General features: G+C 42.7%; 1 protein-coding gene across 1 annotated transcript in view; it reads left to right on the forward strand.

Moving 5' to 3' along the window:
• The window catches only part of LOC130360490 (uncharacterized), a 44074-nt gene extending 27740 nt beyond the window's left edge, over window positions 1-16334 (forward strand). The window contains exons 2-4 of the mRNA XM_056562981.1: window positions 9735-9893; window positions 10638-10768; window positions 15693-16334. Coding sequence (XP_056418956.1) covers window positions 10650-10768; window positions 15693-16293 — 720 coding nt within the window. The 5' untranslated portion in view covers window positions 9735-9893; window positions 10638-10649 and the 3' untranslated portion in view covers window positions 16294-16334. The remainder of the gene's footprint in view (window positions 1-9734; window positions 9894-10637; window positions 10769-15692) is intronic.
• Window positions 16335-22893: the final 6559 nt, after the last annotated feature.

Below are 22893 nucleotides of genomic sequence, written 5' to 3' on the forward strand. Positions count from 1 at the left end.
GGATTGAACACTGGCTCATGGATCGTACCCAGAGAGTGGTGGTCAATGATTCGTACTCTGATTGGTCCACAGTAATTAGTGGTGTACCACAAGGTTCTGTACTGGGCCCGCTGTCGTTTAATTTATTTATCAATGATATAGAGGATGGTATTAACAGCTCTGTTTCTATCTTTGCAGATAACACCAAGCTTTGTAGCACAGTACAGTCTATAGAGGATGTGCATAAGTTACAAGATGACTTGGATAGACTAAGTGTCTGGGCCTCCACTTGGCAAATGAGGTTCAATGTGGATAAATGTAAAGTTATGCATCTGGGTACTAATAACCTGCATGCGTCGTATGTCTTAGGGGGGATTAAACTGGCAGAGTCACTGGTAGAGAAGGATCTGGGTGACTTGTAATGTCAGGCTGCTGCTTCCAAAGCCGGCAGGATATTGTCATGTATCAAAAGAGGCATGGTCTCAAGGGACAGGGACATAATACTCCCCCTTTATAAAGCATTGGTACGGCCTCACCTGGAATATGCTGTTCAGTTTTGGTCGCCTGTTCATGAAAGGGACATTGCGGAGTTGGAAAGGGTGCAGAGACGCGCGACTAAACTAATATGGGGCATGGAACATCTTAGCTATGAGGAGCGATTAAAGGAGTTACAATTGTTTAGTCTTGAGAAGAGACGTTTAAGGGGGGATATGATAAACGTATATAAGTATATAAATGGCCCATACAAAAAATATGGAGAAAAACTGTTCCAGGTTAAACCCCGCCCCAAAGGATGACGGGGCACTCCCTCCGTCTGGAGAAGAAAAAGTTTAGTCTCAAGGGGCGACACGCCTTCTTTACCCTGAGAACTGTGAACTTATGGAACAGTCTACCTCAGGAACTGGTCACAGCAGGAAAAATTAACAGCTTTAAAACAGGATTAGATACATTCCTGGAACAAAATAACATTAATGCTTATGAAGAAATATAAAATCCCATCCCTTCCCCAATATCGCGCCACACCCCTACCCTTCAATTCACTGGTTGAACTTGATTGACATATGTCTTTTTTCGACCGTACTAACTATGTAACTATGTAACTATGTAACTATGTAACCTCCTTTATAAAGCATTGGTGCAGTCTATAATACTCCCCCTTTATAAAGCATTGGTGCATTCTATAATACTCCCCCTTTATAAAGCATTGGTGCATTCTATAATACTCCCCCTTTATAAAGCATTGGTGCATTCTATAATACTCCCCCTTTATAAAGTATTGGTACGGCCTCACCTGGAATATGCTGTTCAGTTTTGGTCCCCAGTTCTTAAAGGAGATGTCCGGTGCTCACTTTTCTTATTTTATCCATTCCGGGCTGAAAAATAAAAGAAAACAACTTTTCTCTTACCTGCCTAGGCTCCCCCGGTGCTTCAGTACAGGTGTTCGGTCCCCGGGCTGTATTCTTCTTACTTCCTGTTAGCCCGACACGTCACACGGAGCTTCAACCTATCACTGGCCGCAGCGATGTCCCGCCTCGGCCATTGATAGGCTGAAGCTCCGTGTGACGTGCAGGGCTAACAGGAAGTAAGAAGAATACAGCCCCGGGACGAAAGCCTGTACCGGAGCACCGGGGGAGCGTAGGCAGGCAAGAGAAAGCTTATTTTCTTTTTTTTTGCAGCCCGGAACGGATACAATAAGAAAAGTGAGCACCGGACATGTCCTTTAAAAGGGACGTTGTGGATCAGGAGAAGGTGCAGAGACGCGCAGCTAAACTAATAAGGGGCCGGAACATCTGAGCTATGAGGAAAGATTAGAAGAATTACATTTGTTTATGATGAACGTATATAAGTATATAAATGGTCAATAAAAAATGTGGGGAAAAACTGTTCCAGGTTAAAGCCCCTCAAAGCTATGTAACTATGTAAGCATCGGAGTACACCTTTAAGTAAATATTCAGCAGTTGGAGAACAGATACTAAGATTAAGTAGAGTTTCCTTTAAGAGTTTCCCATATCCCAGTGTCTGTAATCCTGATCACTCATAGAGAGAACATTTTAGGGTAGAGTCACACGTGCAGTATTTTGGGGAGTGTTTGCTGCTGCATATTTTCCTACACATTGAAGTCAAGGGGTAGCAGAATCAGCTGTAGAAAATACGCCACAAAATATGGCATATGTGACCCTACCCTAAAGGGATATTTACAGTTGTGATAAGATCTGTACTATTTCTTAATATTGAATTTAAAGGGGTTATCCAGGAAAAAACTGTATATATATATATATATATATATATATATATATATATATATATATATATATATATATATATATATATATATATATATATGGCTTCAGAAAGTTAAACAGACTTGTAAATTACTTCTATTAAAAAATCTTAATCCTTCCAGTACTTATGAGTTGCTGAAGTTGAGTTGTTCTTTTGTGTCTAAGTGCTCTCTGATGACACCTATCTTGGGAATTGTCCAGAGTAGAAGCAAATCCCCATAGCAAACCTCTTCTACTCTGTGCAGTTCTCGAGACAAGCAGAGATGTCAGCGGAGAGCACGGTTACCAGAAAGAAAAGAACAACTCAACTTCAGCAGCTGATGATTGAATGGATTAAACATTTTTAATAGAAGTCATTTACAAATCTGATAAACTTTCTGGAGCCATATATATATATAAGTTTTTTTCTGGAATACCCCTTTAACCTCATCCAATACCTTCAGATGAGTTGGAGGGCAGATTGTGAGCTAAACCTTCTCCTCCAACATCAGACCAGTCTTCACTCATATTCTTATGGGTGATTGGGCCCGAATCCATCAGACACACTAGCAAATCTTACAGAAAGTTTCCCAAAAAAAAAATAATAATAATAATAATAATAAGAATAAGACGAATAAAAATAAAATAAAAAAAAACAGCACATGGCTGTTCATATGGAGATAGGCTATTGTGCAGCTATAGCTGCACAATAGCCTATCTTCATATGAACAGCCATGTGTTGTTTTTTTTATTATTATTATTATTATTATTATTATTATTTTTTTTACTTTTGGCCATGTAGTGCCGGGGTTCTCAACCCTTGGTACGCATACCACTAGGGGTACGGCAAGTGATATGCGGGGGTACGGCATTTTGTGGAAAAATATCATCCATACACTGGCCGGGAATTTTTCAGTGCAGAGCGGAGACTGGACACCGCAATTGCCGCAGGAGCCGTGGCAGCTCACTATTAAGCAGAGTGTGCTCCATGTTGGAAGCAGTTGTGTCTGCAGTTAAGGACAGATCACAGCAGGCATCACTCCTGACACCTGCTGCGATTGTATCTATTGCAGAGATGCAAGTGCAGGAGAAAGCCACTCGCATCTATACATTACACAGGACGATCGCAGGGGGTGTCGCTAATGAAGAAATTAAATCTTTCGAATTAAGTTGAAGTCCGGATTCGGTCCGAATCAAATTTTTCATGAAATTTAAAACTAATTCGACTTTGTCCGATTCGATTCACCCATCTCTATTTACAAAAACAGAATGGAAACAGATTTCTTATTTTGTTATTTTTAAATTTTAAAAAAAAATTTTTTGTTGTTGTTGTTTTGCTAAGTGGGTAGAAAAAAATATGAATTTCTTAATTTTTTTTATATTTTTTTTATATTTTGGCCTCCAGTTTTACACAAGTCTCCTGGCCCAACAATATAGTTTTCTTTTGTTATTTTTCAACTAGTGCAGAAGGAGTATGCGGTTGTGGTTTTTTACCAAAAGAGGAAGTTGTCCTCGAAGTTGACTTTCGATGTATGATAGAAAAGCATTTCAGCCTGGTAGATGTTGATGTCCATTTGACCTTAGCATGTCCAAGCACTTCTCAGATCTATTTATGGATGATGATTGTATTTAGAGAAGTCGCTGCCACAAATGACACAACTCCTCTCATGTCCTCTCGTGGCAGGGGAAGACGAGGCCGAACTATTCTTACTCCTGACACTACTTTGGTGGGTGCAGGAAGCATTGAATTATGAGGCAACTGAATCCAGAGAAATTTACCAAATCCAGACACCTTTAGAATGTCGTCCATCACACTTTGAAGATCACCAGGAACATCTTGAAGAGAAGACTCTATTACCTAGTACAATGCCTCGGAATCCATGGCCTACTTTTCTTCAATGATAAAGTCCATTTATCTACCGGTGTAGAAGCATTGTGCCAGGTATAAAGTGAAGAATCTGCATAAACACAGCATTTTCTTCAATTAGCTGATTAGTGAGGTTGTTGGGAGTCAAACTGTAATGCCAGCTGTTGGTAGCGCAGCACATCCCTCTTCTCATCACAGTCGAGCCCCCTGCTTTGCTCTCCCTTCTCACTGCATGCTCTGGACTTCCTCCTCCTTACTGTCGCAGGTGGTGCCAATACTACAGCTTTAAGTGTTTGTGTGCATCATGCAGAACAGGAACCCATATATAATCCTGCTCCACTCTTTCCCTGATGCCCAAGCAACATTGAAGGTTCCTGTCTGCATTATTTCTGTGCTCCTGACCTAAGCCTGTTTCCTGACTCTGTCCCTACCTGATCCTCCTGTGTTTTGTTGCCCTCTTGCGTATGATCTGGACTGTTGACCATGCCTCTGTATTCTGAGCAAACACTACCTAGCTGCTTCTGAGCTACTCAGCTCTGCTTTTAAAATCTGCTTAGCTCTCCTACATTAGACACTGTTTGCTATGCTTTTGCCATCTACAGTGCCAACTCACCCCCCCCCCCCCCCTTTGTCTGTATCCCTAGTGCTTGGTACCAATGCGTTTTGGCTTGACTGGCCAGCTGCCACTTAACCAGGACCACTCTTGTGGTAGCAAACTGGGATTTCCCCTGCAACTGAAGTCCATCCTGCAGCAGGATAAAGGGTGAAAACCAAGTGAATACTTAAACTCTGCTCCCAACTTGTCCCAAAGCCAAACCTGTAAGTGGCAGAGCAGTTCCACAACTGTTGGGGCTTTGCATAAACCCCACTAATTGTATATAAATGACCTATTCTAAGGATAGATCATGAACAAAAAAGCTTAGAGAATCCCTTTAATATAAGTTAACCTTTATTTCTTCAGCAGTAAAACATAGTACATGTACAAACAGCAAAACTTCAAAAAGACCTGCAATAGCAACATATTATAGGGCAAATATTCCGTGGTACATAGAAGGTCCAACACTACAAGGGGTTTAACAGGCAAACAGAAAACTTTCCTAAAATAAAAGAGCACATTCTTACCTCTCTCAATCCCCCGATGCACCTGCCATCACATTTTCCAGTCCTGGTCATGCCCCCATTCTCATAGCTTCCTATCAGAGGAAACTATGAGAATGGGGGCATGATCGGGACTGGAAAATGTGATGGCAGCTGCATCACAATCTGATCTGTGAGTAATATGTTATTAGAATAATGTAATATGTCAATGAAAAATTAAGCATTATGGTAAAAATAAACCATAATGCTTAAAATAATATTGAAAAAATATTTCATAACTTAATAAAATATTTGACCTTCATGAATACAAATACAAAAAGTCTGGCAAACAGGATGCAAATCATCCTCAATTGGGCCTACTAAAAAATATAATTTTCAGGTATGAGTTCATTAATGTCATAGAGCTAGGAAATAGCTTTTGCAATAGAATAATGTTAACATAGATATAATAAAATATTCAAATTTATTGGTGGCAACAAGCAATAAACATTAATGAGTATTAAAAAAACAAAACAAGACACAAAGTCAGTGAATAATACATTAGTAATAACATTTGTATCCACATCACAGTATAACCACATCAAATTCAATCACAGAAGTTAAAGAGGTATTCCAGGAAAAAACTTTTATATATATATATATATATATATATATATATATATATATATATATATATATCAACTGGCTCCAGAAAGTTAAACAGATTTGTAAATTACTTCTATTAAAAAATCTTAATCCTTTCAGTACTTATGAGCTTCTGAAGTTAAGGTTGTTCTTTTCTGTCTAAATTATCTCTGATGACACGTGTCTCGGGAAACGCCCCGTTTAGAAGAGGTTTGCTATGGGGATTTGCTTCTAAACTGGGCGTTTCCCGAGACAGGTGTCATCAAAGAGGATTTAAACAGAAAAGAACAACCTTAACTTCAGAAGCTCATAAGTACTGAAAGGATTAAGATTTTTAAATAGAAGTAATTTACAAATCTGTTTAACTTTCTGGAGCCAGTTGATATATAAAAAAAAGTTTTTTCCTGGAATACCCCTTTACTTCACATATCATATTCACATAATACTCTGCAAAGAAAAAGAAAAGACCAAAATGATAAAAGATGGCTAAATACAAAATTTTCTAAAATTCTAATAAATTCTGATAAATACAAGTATCTCTATTATCCCTAAATGACCAGTATGCCACAGATAAAAGAATAAACCTTAAAGGGGTATTCCGCCCCTAGACATCTTATCCCCTATCCAAAGAATAGGGGATAAGATGTCAGATTGCCGCGGTCCCGCTGCTGGTGACCCCCGGGATCGCCGCTGCGGCACCCCGCTGTAATTACTGCACAGAGCGAGTTCGCTCTGTGCGTAATGACGGGCAATACAGGGGACGGAGCAGCGTGACGTCATGGCTCCACCCCTCATGACATCACGGACCGCCCCCTTAATGCAAGTCTTTGGCAGGGGCGTGACGACCGCCACGCCCCCTCCCATAGACTCGTATTGGGGAGGCGGGCTGTGACATCACAAGGGGCGGAGCTGTGACGTAATGATGCTCCGGCCCCTGTATTGCCCGTCATTACGTGCAGAGCAAACTTGCTCTGTGCAGTAATTACAGCGGAGTGCCACAGCAGCGATCCCGGGGGTCGCCAGCAGCAGGACCGCGGCGATCTGACATCTTATCCCCTATCTTTTGGATAGGGGATAAGATGTCTAGGGGCGGAGTACCCCTTTAACTTACCTCCCACCGCTGCCACTGGTATCACTGTCCTCCAGCCCTGATCTCCTTCTGCTTCTGGGTCCCGACACCTGACATTGCGTTCAGGTAATCAATGGCAGCAGCAATATCCCCCTCAGTCGGTGATAGACTAAGAGGCAGTGGGATGCATTGGGCTCGGGGCCGGCTTTCTTCACGGTGCTCGGGCCCAACACATCACACTGCAGCTCAGCTTATATGAGATGGCACAACGCTGAGGCCGGCAGAAAGAAAAGGAAAGCAATATCAGTGGGAGGTAAAATAAAAGAACTCGGAGTACCCCTTTAATCCGTGGTACTAAAAAAAGGATATACAAATGTATTAATATCAAGTAGTTAGACAAAGAAAATATAAACTAATCTATATGTATCATATGGTTGCTTTGGTGCAGATTAGACCCCCACATTTATCTGCAGAGGAAGATGGAGTGACCAATATACTAACTTTAAACCCTTAAAGACTCAGGGTTTTTGCACTTTCGTTTTCTTCCTCCTCAACTTCTAAAAATCATAACGCTTTCAGTTTACCACCTACAGACCTATATGAGGGCTCATTTTACGCGCTACCAATTTTACTTTGTAATGACATTAGTCATTTCACCACAAAATCTATGGCGAAAGCAAAAAATTTATATTTGTAGCGGCTCCCACTTCTACGCAGTGCAGCATGACACCTTATGTTTATTATGTAGGTCCATACGGTTACAAGAATTCCCAATTTATGTAGGTTTTATTTTATTTTACCACTTAAAAAAATTATAACTAAATGCACCAAAATTTGTATGCATAAAGTTGAAATCTTCTGACTCCTATAACTTTTTTTTATTTTTCCCACATATGGGGCTATTTGAGGACTAATTTTTTGTGCTGTGATCTTTAGTTTTTATCTGTACCATTTTAGTTTTTGGGACTTTTTTATCGCTTTTTATACATTTTTTTTTTTTAGGGTATACAAAATGACCAAAAATACACAATTTTGGACTTTGGAATTTTTTTTATGTATACACCATTGACCTTGCTGTTTAATTAACATTATATTTTTATAGTTTGGACATTTACGCAAGTGGCGATACCACATATGTTTATTTTTATTATGCTTACATATTTTTTTTATATGGAATTTGGGAAAAGGTGGGTTCTCCCTTGCATGTTTATCTATTCTTGTAGTTACAGACGAGGATGAGGCACACTAATTCACATTTATTAATTTTTTTTACTATTTTTCTACACAATTTTTTTTAGTCCCCATAGGGGACTATTTCATGCAATCTTCTAATTGCATATACTGTTCAATGCTATTCCATAGCATAGCATTGATCAGTGTTATCTGCCAGCTGGAGCATTGCAGAAGAGATCGGACAGTGAGGAGGCAGGTAAGTGCCCTCCTGCCATCTTCCAAGCTGATCGGGATACCACGGTTTCACTGAGGTGATCCCGATCAGCCTGACTGAGCTGCCGGGAATGCTTCTTTTACATTTTAGACACGGCGATGAACTTTGATCGCCGTGTCTATAGGGTTACTGCTGGGCATCACCGCGATCGGGGCATCAGACATGGGTCCTACCAGTTGATAGCTACCTGGACCACCTCGTTATGATGCGGGGTCAGCTCATGATCCCATGTCTTAACAGGTGAGCGAGCACAAGCTGTACAGATACGCCCTGTGTCCTTAAGAGGTTAAAAGGGTACTCCGCTGCTAGACATCTTATCCCCTAACCAAAGCATACCACACGCGATCTCCGGGCTGACACTGCAGTGTTGTGAACACGGAAGCTTGGAGTTTTCATGTCTATAATGTCATGCCATGCCCCCTCCATTCATGTCTATAGGAGGGGCTATGTACTAGCAGTCATGCCTCCTCCTATCGACATGAATGGGTAGCGAGTAACGGCTGTGGTCGCTCATTATCCTGCACAGAGTAGAATTTGCTCCTTGCACCGGATGACTGTGGTCCCAGCATCCGGACCCCCGTGAACAGACATTATATGTCCTATCCTTTGCATAGGGGATAAGATGTCTAGGTGAGGAGTACTGCTTTATATTGATGAAAGTGATTTGAGGGGGACATTTCTACATGCTAGAAAGATGGTGGCCAGAAGTTCAGGAAATCGCAAGCCATGTTATCAGAACAAAGTGGAATGGAGACATGGTCCTCTTTGGCTCATCAGCCCCAACAGACAGCTCTGGGAGCCTAAATTCTTCTCCGTCTCCTTTATCTAATCCCTCTTTCTCCTCTTTATCATAAGATTGTTCCTCGGTAACACTAGACTGGTCATGTCTACCTTGAGAACTGGTCAGATCCCTGACATGGAAAAAATATACTTGGCTCCAAGTTATATCCAAATACTAGAACCATACATGTCAAATATAGTGACAGTAATATATTTGTTATAGTTCTGCTACTTCATATAAAAATATAGTATACGCCCATACACAAGCTTACAAAACCTCTGATCTAATAAGGCAGCATCATATAATACACAAAATGTGCCCATATAGGTAGAATTGGTGTGATGTTGGACTTTCTAAGATCTTTTTTACATAGTTAAAAAAATCTAGTGCAACCGTATTGATAAATCTAAAGAAGCTTATGCTATGAATACAACTGTGGTCTTATTCCTGATATATGTCTTTACTGGCCAATGAGGACAGTGCCAGTGTGGAGGGGACATGCTGATCACATGGAGAGTCTTCACTAAGAGACATTTGTAGATAATAACATTTCCTGAGAATTGTCTATTTTACAGAGTTATTTCATCACTTTGTTTTGTATGTGAGAGACCAATCACTAAGAGAGTCCACACCTCAGTCCTGAGGATATAAACCCTGCAGCCCCCGAGCTCCACACAACACCCCGAGCACAGACATCACTGAGAAGCCTCCAGAGACCCCCAAAGACATCACTGAGAAGCCTCCAGAGACCCCCAAAGACATCACAGGTGCAGTATGGATCATGTGACCTCATTATCTGTACTTAGAAAGTTATCACTGTGTTATCTGTGGTGTTACATAGGACTGCAGGTCACATCTATACATTATCTGTACTTAGAAAGTTATCACTGTGTTATCTGTGGTGTTACATAAGACTGCATGTCACATCTACTACATTATCTGTACTCAGAGAGTTATCACTGTGTTATCTATGGTGTTACATAGGACTGCAGGTGACATCTACTATATTATCTGTACTCAGAGAGTTATCACTGTGTTATCTGTGGTGTTACATAGGACTGCAGGTCACATCTACTACATTATCTGTACTCAGAGAGTTATCACTGTGTTATCTGTGGTGTTACATAGGACTGCAGGTCACATCTATACATTATCTGTACTCAAAGAGTTACCACTGTGTTATATGTGGTGTTACATAGGACTGCAGGTCACATCTATACATTATCTGTACTCAAAGAGTTATCACTGTGTTATCTTTGGTGTTACATGGGACTGCAGGTCACATCTACTACATTATCTGTACTCAGAGAGTTATCACTGTGTTATCTGTGGTGTTACATAGGACTGCAGGTCACATCTACTACATTATCTGTACTCAGGGAGGCCTGCAGGTGACAATTATTCAATAAAAACTACTTGATTCTTTGCAATAGAGTCTCTATATGACACCAATCACACTAAGCTTTACATATATAATCACTGCTCCTGTGTATGTTTATCTATTCTTGTAGTTACAGACGAGGATGAGACACATGATCCTGGCCGCGCTCTGTATGTGGAGCTGTATAATGACTGTGACTCCGCTGCTAACTGAGGAGCAAATAGGAAGAGCGACAAACTACATCCAGCAGCACCTCACTAAGTGAGTACATGTCTGGCTTTTTAGGTTACACAGCGACTTTGGTCATTGTCACTTTACTTTTATTAAATATACATATATATATATATAGTGTGTGTGTGTGTGTGTGTGTGTGTGTGTGCAACACAAAAAAAGAAACACAGCCGCACATCCACCATTTGTAATTTGATCTACTTGCTTCCCAGCATAATTTCAAAAACTAACAGGTTGTTAGTATACATTTTGATCAAAAAGTACAAGCCCACTCGCCACGTCAAGGCCACCTCGTTAGAGTGGATCCCTAACCTGACACTGGCGTAGCGCCCGGCGGCGACAAATGCCTCCGAGACCCCATGCCCAACGGGGGGAGCGTCCCAGTGGCCTGACTCTGGGCCACTCCACCCCATAGACAAAGCATCACAGAAACAATGGCCGCCACAGAGAACCACACCAGTATGAAACCTACCATGTGCTCACTGTCAGAGGGCTGGGAGAATGGTAAGAGGAAACACTTATGCAGTTTCCTGCTAATTAACCCCTTAAGGACCAGGCCATTTTACACCTTAAGGACCGGAGCGTTTTTTGCAATTCTGACCACTATCACTTTAAACATTAATAACTCTGGAATGCTTTTAGTTATCATTCTGATTCCAAGATTGTTTTTTCGTGACATATTCTACTTTAACTTAGTGGTAAAATTTTATGGTAAGTTGCATCCTTTCTTGGTGAAAAATCCCAAAATTTGATGAAAAAAATGAAAATTTTGCATTTTTCTAACTTTGAAGCTCTCTGCTTGTAAGGAAAATGGATATTCCAAATATATTTTTTTTGGGTTCACATATACAATATGTCTAATTTATGTTTGCATCATAAAATTTATGAGTTTTTACTTTTGGAAGACACCAGAGGGCTACAAAGTTCAGCAGCAATTTTCCGATTTTTCACAAAATTTTCAAACTCGCTATTTTTCAGGGACCAGTTCAGGTTTGAAGTGGATCTGAAGGGTCTTCATATTAGAAATACCCCATAAAAGACCACATTATAAAAACTACACCCCCCAAAGTATTCAAAATGACATTCAATAAGTGTTTTAACCCTTTAGGTGTTTCACAGGAATAGCAGCAAAGTGAAGGAGAAAATTCAAAATCTTCATTTTTTACACTCGCATGTTCTTGTAGACCCAATTTTTGAATTTTTGCAAGGGGTAAAAAGGAGAAAATTTTTACTTGTATTTGAAACCCAATTTCTCTCGAGTAAGCACATACCTCATATGTCTATGTTAATTGTTCGGCGGGGCAGTAGAGGGCTCAGAAGGGAAGGAGCGACAAATGGTTTTTTGGGGGCATGCCGCATTTAGGAAGCCCCTATGGTGCCAGGACAGCAAAAAAAAAACACATGGCATACCATTTTGGAAACTAGACCCCTCAGGGAACGTAACAAGGGGTAAAGTGAACCTTAATACCCTACAGGTGATTCACGACTTTTGCATATGTAAAAAAATATATATATATTTTTAACCTAAAATGCTTGGTTTCCCAAAAATTTTACATTTTTAAAAAGGGTAATAGCAGAAAATACCCCCCAAAATTTGAAGCCCAATTTCTTCCGATACAGAAAACACCTCGCATGGGGGTGAAAAGTGCTCTGCTGGCGCTCTACAGGTCTCAGAAGAGAAGGAGTCACATTTGGCTTTTTTGAAGGAAATTTTGCTCTGGGGGCATGCCGCATTTAGGAAGCCCCTATGGTGCCAGAACAGCAAAAAAAAAAAAACACATGGCATACCATTTTGGAAACTAGACCCCTCGGGGAACGTAACAAGGGGTAGTTTGAACCTTAATACCCTACAGGTGTTTCATGACTTTTGCATATGTAAAAAAATATATATTTTTTTTACCTAAAATGCTTGTTTTCCCAAAAATTTTACATTTTTAAAAAGGGTAATAGCAGAAAATACCCCCCAAAATGTGTTAAGCAATTTCTCCCGAGTACGGCGATACCCCATATGTGACCCTAAACTGTTGCCTTGAAATACGACAGGGCTCCAAAGTGAGAGTGCCATGCGCATTTGAGGCCTAAATTAGGGACCTGCATAGGGGTGGACATAGGGGTATTCTACGCCAGTGATTCCCAACGGCTATCTGGCAATACTGGGAGTAGTTGTTTTGCAACAGCTGGAGGCTCCGTTTTGGAAACAGTGGCGTACCAGACGTTTTTCATTTTTATTGGGGAGGGGAGGGGGGCTGTGTAGGGGTATGTGTATATGTAGTGTTTTTTACTTTTTATTTTATTTTTTGTTAGTGTAGTGTTTTTAGGGTACAGTCGCACGGGCAGGGGTTCACAGTAGTTTCTCGCTGGCAGTTTGAGCTGCGGCAGAAATTTTGCCGCACCTCAAACTTGCAGCCCGATACTTACTGTAATCCTCCGCCCATGTGAGTGTACCCTGTACATTCACATTGGGGGGGGGGGGGGGGGAACATCCAGCTGTTGCAAAACTACAACTCCCAGCATGTACGGTCTATCAGTGCATGCTGGGAGTTGTAGTTTTGCAACAGCTGGAGGCACACTGGTTGTGAAACACCGAGTTTGGTAACAAACTCAGTGTTTTGCAACCAGTGTGCCTTCAGCTGTTGCAAAAGCTACAACCCCCAGCATGTACGGACAGCGGAAGGGCATGCTGGGTCTTGTAGTTATGCAACAGCTGGAGACACACTGGTTTGCTACTTAACTCAGTGTGCCTTCAGCTGTTGCAAAACTACAACTCTCAGCAGTCACCGACAGCCAACGGGCATACTGGGAGTTGTAGTTATGCAATCACCAGATGCACCACTACAACTCCCAGCATGCACTTTAGCTGATTGTGCAAGCTGGGAGTTGTAGTTACACAACAGCTGAAGGTACACTTTTCCATAGAAAGAATGTGCCTCCAGCTGTTGCAAAACTACAGCTCCCAGCATGCCCTTTTTGCATGCTGGGAGCTGTTGCTAAGCAACAGCAGGAGGCTGTCACTCACCTCCAACGATCCTCGCCGCACAGGTCAGTCCCTCGTCGTCTCCGCCGCCGCCGCTGCTCCTGGGGCCCCGATCCCAACAGGGGCGCCGGGGATCGGGGTCCCCAGCACCCGGGGTGCACGTCCCGCACCCGCTCACGTCCTCCGGAAGAGGGGCGGAGCGGGAGTGACACCCGCAGCAGGCGCCCTGATTGGTCGGCCGGTAATCCGGCCGACGAATCAGGGCGATCGTGAGGTGGCACCAGTGCCACCTCACCCCTGCTGGCTCTGGCTGTTTGGGGCCGTCTCTCACGGCCCCGATAAGCCAATAATTCCGGGTCACCGGGTCACTGGAGACCCGATTGACCCGGAATCCGCCACAGATCGCTGGACTGAATTGTCCAGCGATCTGCGGCCAACGCCGACATGGGGGGTCATCATGACCCCCCTGGGCGATATGCCCCGATGCCTGGTGAACGATTTCAGCAGGCATCGGGGACCGGCTCCGCTCCAGATGGTTGCGGGGGGCCGGTAAAACACATGACGTTCTCATACGTCATGTGTCCTTAAAGACTCGGAAATGGAGACGTATGAGAACGTCATGTGTCCTTAAGGGGTTAAAAACGCCTGGACCAAATGGGTGGAGCGGAGTGCAGGCCATGGAAGAAGGGTCAGACTACAAATGTGCAACACAAAAAGAGAAACACAGCCGCACATCTACCATTTCCACAGCCTGCACTCCGCTCCACCCATTTGGCTCAGATGGTTTTATTTAGCAAGAAACTGCATAATGGTTTCCTCCTACCATTCTCCCAGCCCTCTGGCAGTGAGCACATGGTAGGTTTCACACTGGTATTGTTCTTTGTGGCGGCCATTGTTTCTGTGATGCTTTGTCTGTGGGGTGGAATGGCCCGGAGACAGGGGCTTGGTCGGGCAGTAGTGGGGCTGCCTGGACACTGGGTCGCTCCCCCCGTTGGGCATGGTGTCTCGGAGGCAGTGGTCGCCGGTGACAGGTTAGGGACCCACTCTAACGAGGTGGCCTTGACGTGGCGAGTGGGCTTGTACTTTTGGATCAAAATATATCATAACAACCTGTTAGTTTTTGAAATTATGCTGAGAAGCAAGTAGATCAAATTACAAATGGTGGATGTGCGGCTGTGTTTCTGTTTCTCTTTATGTTACATATATATATATATATATATATATATATATATATATATATATATATGTATATATATATATATATATATATATATATGTATATATATATATATATATATATATATATATATATATATATACACACTCCAAGTAAAGCAGCACTCCAAAAATCAGAAAAATGAGGATAAGGTGCAAGCTGTATGGGAGCCCGGGTTAGAGGATACACTTCACATAAATTTCCAAGAAGCAGCTGCTGCTTCTTGGAAATTTATATATATATATATATATATATATATACATGGTTCAAGAAATTTGTGCAAAGAAAACTCCAGCTTAATGTCCACTTATATACACCGAGCGTTAAAAGAAACAACACTAGTGCCTCAGCACGCTGTAACGTGGACTAACTGCTGATATAAAATACTGAACCCTATATCTCCTTTACATGTTTCTTGGCAACAGTCTCGTCTTTAGGGGTTTAGAGGCAAGACTTGCCACTTTAAAGGGGTACTCCGCCCCTAGACAACTTATCCCAGGGTTTGGGCAGCTGTAGTCGGGACATCACATCACACCCCCTTGAGATGTCATGCCACGCCCCTCCCTTCAATGTCTATCTGTCGTCAAAACAAATCACTTCTCTCCTTAATCACCTTTCTTTGCAATGGAAGTCACATGGTATAGCTACACACGACCAATTACTTTTCCTCCTGCCTTCACCATTTCTAATGTAATATATAAATGTTTGGGAACTTTTTGAAAGTCATTCATATCTGAGCAACTTTTTGACATCCTTAATTGCAGGGACTTTAACTATCAGTATTCCTACTTTGTCAAGTTCACTGAAGAAGAATGCAACCGAGGGTTAACCTATGACATCTTACACAAGGCCCTGAAAGGAGAAAATGCTGACACCATATACCAGCAGGTAGACGACTATCACATCTATGAAGGGAAGCGAATGGTCGTCTCTTCATACGACACCTTTGAAAAGAGCAACAAAAAGCACACCCTGCACCCCGAATATCGCCTGCTCAACCCCGACTTTCATTCCCCGATCAGCCGTCTGCTGACCGACGGGCTTTTTGCCGGTTGCAGCATATTCTATACTTTTTTCTCCCCATGTACCTCAAAGTGTTCCCTACCTGATGGGAATTATAATATTATAGACAAACTCAGCACAATTGTTGGACTCCCTAAAGACAGGGTCTTCATATTCAAACAAGTATATCAGCGGGATACAAAGCAGCCGAGCATGGTGGTCTGGGACTCCTGGAAATCGCTAAATAACTACATCCGACTGCTCCGCTGTAGTGAAAACAACTGCGTCCAATGCTTTAAAAATGACATTCCCCAATATCATTGTTATACTGGTTCCCAGCAGAGTAAAACATTGGATTTTTAGCTCTGCATCCAGATAATGTAAAAAATTAAATAAAACATAGTAACCGATCCTATAATGCTATGGTCTTAACTCATATTTAAATTTTTAACAAATTATAGGGAATCTGCCTCTGTTAGATGACTGTAGCCTTCCTGTGGTTGATGGTTTTGGCAAAGCTAGTAGAATGTACTTTTTATTTCCCAGCCAAGTGTCCAGGAGGCGGGGCTAAGCTGCTCCAATCAATGGTAACAGGAGTCGTCCCGTAAAATTGGAAATTAGCAAATTTCGTGCCTATTCACAAGAAAGGTAGAAGGGAGGAATCAGGCAACTAAAGGCCAGTAAGTCTGACATCAATAGTGGGGAAATTAATGGAAACCCTACTAAAGTATAGGATTGTGGAACATCTAAAATCCCATGGATTGCAAGATGAAAAACAACAGATCATGTCAAACAAATCGTATTAATTTTTTTGACTGGGTGACTAAAATAATAGATGGCGGATGGGCAGTAGACATCGCATATCTAGATTTTAGTAAGGCTTTTGACACTGTCCACATGGAAGACTTATCAATAAACTACAGTCATTGAGCTTGGACTCCCATATTGTTGAGTGGATTAGGCAGTGGTTGAGTAACAGACAACAGAGGGTTGTAGTCAATGGAGAATATTGAGAGCAAGGTCTTGTTACCAGTGGGGACCTCAGGGATCTGTACTGGGACCAATTTTGTTAATATTTTCATTAGTGATATTACAAAAGGTCTCGATGGTTTTGGTCTTTTTGCTGATGACACAAAGATATGTAACAGGGTTGATGTTCCTGGAGGGATCCGCCAAATGGAAAAGGATTTAGGAAAACTAGAGAAATGGTCAGAACTCTGGAAACTGAAATTGAATGTGGATAAGTGCAAGATAATGCACCTGGGGCGTAAAAACCCTCGGGCTGAATATAGAACATGTGACACAGTCCTATATATATATAAGGCTATCCTTCATATAAGATAGGGATAGGTATTAGGCTATCCTTCATATAAGATAGGGATAAGCATAAGGCTATCCTTCCTATAAGATAGGGATAGACATAATGCTATCCTTCATATAAGATAGGGATAGGTATAAGGCTATCCTTCATATAAGATAGGGATAGGCATAAGGCTATCCTTCATATAAGATAGGGATAGGTATAAGGATATCCTTCATATAAGATAGAGATAAGCATAAGGCTACCCTTCATATAAGATAGGGATAGGTATAAGGCTATCCTTCATTTAAGATAGAGATAAGCATAAGGCTATCCTTCATATAAGATAGGACCAGGGACTATTCATAGGATTCAGATTATTGAGCAGAATAGATGGGCCAAATGGTTCTTATCTGCCGATACATTCTATGTTTCTATGTATCTATGCTCAAGTGCCACAGTCTGGCTTATGCCGGGCCTCCACCTGACACCTGATACAAGCTGCATTTGTTTTCTCTAGGATGCATATACAAGTTCTACTGTGATACATTATGAGATATAACTTGCCACAATTCTTTCTCATAGGTGCCACATGAGTTGGGGAGAAAAAGAAAGTCCCTGCTTATTCATCTAGATTTGTATAGATATAAGGATGCAGTATGGGCACCCCATTATAAGATACATGTGCACAACACAGCCCCGTAAGAACTAAAAAGGGCCAACCTTAGAAAAAGGTCATCTTTTTTATATTGAGTTCTACTTAACTCAATAGCAAAGAGCAGTTTTTGCTCACATACAGATGTGGCCATGGTTATCTTGAGTGTTAAAGGAGTTGTCCATTATAAAAAAAAGCATATCCCCTATTCACAGTGTAGGGAATAAATGTCTAACCACTGAGACCCCCCCCACAATCTCCCGGGTCTCTGCATAAATGAAGTGTGTGTTGACTACAGCACAAAGCTGTGGTCAACATTCACCCTCCATGCATCTCTATGGGAGAGCCAGAGATACACGAATGCTGTATCTCCGGCTCTCCCATAGAGATGCATGGAAGGGGCGTGTTGGCCACAATGGCGTGTGGTGGTCTGTGGTGACATGGGGGGTGAAAGATACACTTGTCAGGTCGTGACATTAGGGCACCGTTAGCCTATACACGGTCCGAGGTGGAGACAGCTTCTCCTGGGCCGGGCACTGGGCAATGAACACACTGATGCCGGGTTACGGATAGCTGCCTTTCACTGAGGCAGGTGTAGATGGTACAACACACACAGTACGGTTCGGAGTAGAAGGGATGCAGTGTAACCCTTGGGAGCCCTGTTGCCTTGCTGGGACTTATGGAGCTTTTCACCCACTTGTATTAGGTAGACTTAAGACTTGGAGATTAAGAGATATCCCACGCTGACGAGGGTCCTGTTAAGGTCCAACTACTGACATGGTATGACTCACCAATAGAAATGAGCGAACTTTTCAAAAATTTCCCAATCCCTAAGATTAAAAGATGAATTTAGGAATTTAAATCGAAGATTTTGGATAGCAGGTGCTACCTATGAGAAAATCTGAAATTCCCAGACCCAGGCCCAGCAGCGCTATCAGTAAACCATATATTGCCTGAATGACACAGCTTGGAGTAGGCTAATGCACGAGTACACAACAGGGCTTCACAATCCCCCTCAAAAAACACAACAATTTTTGAAATTTTTGAAAAAGATTTTTGATAGCGGGTGCTACCTATGGGAAAATTTGAAATTCCCAGACCAAGGCCCAGCAGCGCCATCAGTAAACCATATATTGCCTGAATGACACAGCCTGGAGTTGGCTGATGCACGGGTACACACCAGGGCTTCACAATCCCCCCCCAAAAAAAACACAACAATTTTTGAAATTTTTGAAAAAGATTTTGGATAGCAGGTGCTACCTATGAGAAAATTTTAAATTCCCAGACCCAGGCCCAGCAGCGCCATCAGTAAACCATATATTGCCTGAATGACACAGCCTGGAGTTGGCTGATGCATGAGTACACACCAGGGCTTCACAATCCCCCCCAAAAAACACAACAATTTGAGAAATTTTTGAAAAAAGATTTTGGATAGCGGGTGCTACCTATGCGAAAATTTGAAATTCCCAGACCCAGCAGCGCCATCAGTAAATATTTATTGCCTGAATGACCCAGCATGGAGTTGGCTGATCCACGAGTACACACCAGGGCTTCACAATCCCTAAGAAAAAAAAAAAACATTTTTGAAATTGTTGATGAAAATTTAGGACAGTGGGTGCTACCTATATATTGCCTCAATGACACAGCCTGGAGTTGGCTGATGCATGAGTACGCACCAAAGCTTCAAAATCCCTAAGACAAACATTTTTGAAATTTTTTACGAAAATTTAGGACAGCGGGTGCTATCTATATATTACCTGAATGATGCAGCCTGGAGTTGGCTGCAGCATGAGGAGACCATTGAAATGTCTGATTTTTTATTTGAAATTTAAATCAAAATTTGTGTCCCGGACCCTGCCGTGTGGGTACAAAAGACCTAATCTCACAAGCACCCATAGGGCTTGTGAGATGTAGGCGCAACGCCTCTATTGCCCTGACCGGCGAGTCCAGAAAACTCTATAATGCAGGACGGTGGACCACAAAAAGACATTCTTCTCTAAAGTAATTTTTTATGAAATAAAGAAGCAGAGTTCATTCCTCTTTGTATTTTTTTTTGAAAATTGTACTTAAAAAACTCACACGCAACAAGCGTTCAATGGTGTAATGGTTATTATTCAAGTTTATTACTGTGATAATTATCAGAAAATTCGAAAAAAACACTACCCAAGAGTGTTTAATAACCCCATACATTGCACCATAAATGTTGAAATTTAAATTAAGCATGTATATATGTATTTCAAAAATGCTAAAATTAAAGGCCCAAGCCCAGAAGCATCATGAAGGCAAGTAGTTCCTGAAAGACACAGGAGCAGTCAGGAGTAGGCCTCAGCAGTACCCAAGAGGCTTTCATAACCCCTTACGATTAATTGCGAGATCGAGCAATAACAGGTGTGTTATGCCCTCAGATGTCCGGGGCTTCACGTGCGCTACTCTGAGCGGACCAGCCTCTGTCTATCCTTCACCGACAGGTACGGGTAACCCGCTGAACCCCGTTCGTGATAGGGATCGGAGATTGAAATTATTTGCAAGGAAAGAAGAATTCCAACTAAGTGCGGGTCATAAGCTCGGGTTCATTAAGTCCCTGCCCTTTGTACACACTGCCTGTCTCTACTACCGATTGGATGGTTTAGTGAGGTCCTCGGATAGACCACGGCGGGGTACGCGAAGGCCCTGGCAGAGCGCCGAGAATTTAAAGATCATTGTTGAAATTTGCATTAAGCATGTATTAGCTACTGCTAAACTTCTAAAAATTAAAGACCCAAGGCCAGAAGCATCAGTAAGTCAAGAAGTTCCTGAAAGACACAGGATGAGTCAGGAGCAGGCATTCACTGTACCCAAGAGGGTTTCATAACCCCTTACATTTAAAGATCAATGTTGAAATTTGCATTAAGCATGTATTTAGCTACTGCTAAACATCCAAAAATTAAAGGCCCAAAGCCAGAAGCACCCGTGAGGCAAGTAGTTCCTAAAAGACACAGGATGAGTCAGGAGCAGGCATTCACAGTACCCAAGAGGGTTTCATAACCCTAATTGATAACCCAAGAGGGTTTCATAAACATAATTGGGAAGTGTTGGTGTAGAAGCATGGTCAATCTACTCTGAGGCATCTGGCATTGGTGGCTGGAAATCCTGGCTGATCACTCCCTGATTCATCTTGACAAAGGTAAGTCTCTCCACATTTTTTGTGGACAGATGAGTTCGCCTAGGGTTGACTATGACCCCGGCTGCACTAAACACCCACTCTGATGGCACACTACTGGCCAGGCAGGACAGCTTTGTCAGGTCAAACTCTGCAAGTTTGGCTGTCCAAAAGTCCAGCGGATCTTCAATGTTTGTTGGCATGGCCATGTCAAGGTATGCCACCACCTGCTGATTAAGGTCCTGCTCCATGTCTACTTGCTGCTGATGAGTTGCTTCACTATGCGGGTGAAGAAAGCTACTCATCAGCGACTGTAGTCTCAGGCTGCTGCTGATTGAGCTGGTACTGCTCCTGCCACCCCACCCCTCCCCAGCAGCCATGGCAGTGGAAGGTGAGTGCAGAGGGCCCCCCGAGTCAGACCTGCGAGTGGAAGGACCATGTTGCCAATAGGCATCGGCCAACTGACTACGTAGGATCTCTCTGTAGTAGGTCAATTTGTCCTCCTTCTCAGTGGGTGTAAAAAAGGCCCCCATTCTGGGACGGTAACAAGGGTCCAACAGGGTGGTGAGCCAGAAGTCATCCCGCTGACAAATTCTGACAATTCGGGGGTCACTACGCAAGCAACTGAGCATGCATCGTGCCATTTGCGCCAGTGACTCGGAGGGACTACATGCCTCCATCTCCACTGCATACTGCCATGGTGTGTCTGGGTCCTCTGTCTCGCCTTCTTCATAACCCTCCAGCTCCTCTGGCTGCTCCTGCTCCTCCTCTCCTGTCCGATGACTAGAAACACCGGCCATCTCATCCAACCTAAACTGTGCTCCGCTCTGCCCCTCATCATCCTCCTCCTCCAGTTCAGCCCCCACAGGGCTCATGTAGCATTGAGATGTAGGCGCAACGCCTCTATTGCCATGACCAGCCATTGTTTCAATCATTTGTTGTAGGAAATGTAGGAGTGGAATTATGTCGTTCATGCCATAATCCAGGCGACTTACAAATAATGTGGCTTCCTCAAAGGGCCTCAGCAAACGGCAGGTGTCACGTAGGAGCTGCCACTGGTTCACATTGAAGTTACACAGGGGAGAACTCCTATCTGCTTGGATCATCAAGAAATCGGTGATGGCTTTTCTTTGTAAATATAGTCTGTCCAACATAAGGAGGCTGGAATTCCCATGTGTGGCGACGTCACAAATAAGACTATGTTGTGGGATACCGTTCTGACGCTGCAGCTCCAGGAGGGTGTGCTTTGCAGTGTATGAGTGGCTGAAGTGCATGCACAGTTTCCTTGCCATTTTCAGGATGTTTTGCAAATGGGGTAAAGACTTCATGAAGAGCTTGACAACCAGATTCAACACGTGTGCCATGCAGGACGCATGTTTCATACTTCCTTGTCGCAGCGCGGACACGATGTTCTTCCCGTTGTCATTTCCAGATTTTGTGGAGTAAGCCATACTCGGATTTCTTGTCGAATGAACTTTAGCAGTTCCTCCCCTGTGTGACTCCGTTTGCCAAGGCAAACCATGTGAAGAACAGCTTGACACCACCGTGCCCTACACACATGGTACGATGAAGAGCCACCGAGATTTGTATGTGCAGTGGAGGCCGAGGACACGGTGGAGGATGAGGAGGCAGAGTCGCAAACTGTCACAGGACCAACTGCCTGAGAGCGAGAGTGTGGAGGAGGAAGCGGTGTGACCTGTCCAAGATGCTGTTGTGGCTGTGCAGGAACCAAATTTACCCAGTGGGCCGTAAAAGACAAGTATTGTCCCTGCCCATAGTTACAGCTCCACACACCGGCTCTGGCGAGCACTTTTAGTTTCAAAGTGAGAAATTTATTGATAGCCATAAACAAAAAAAAAATACAACAGC

This window comes from Hyla sarda, chromosome 3 (assembly GCF_029499605.1).
Source record: "Hyla sarda isolate aHylSar1 chromosome 3, aHylSar1.hap1, whole genome shotgun sequence".
NCBI lineage: Eukaryota > Metazoa > Chordata > Amphibia > Anura > Hylidae > Hyla > Hyla sarda.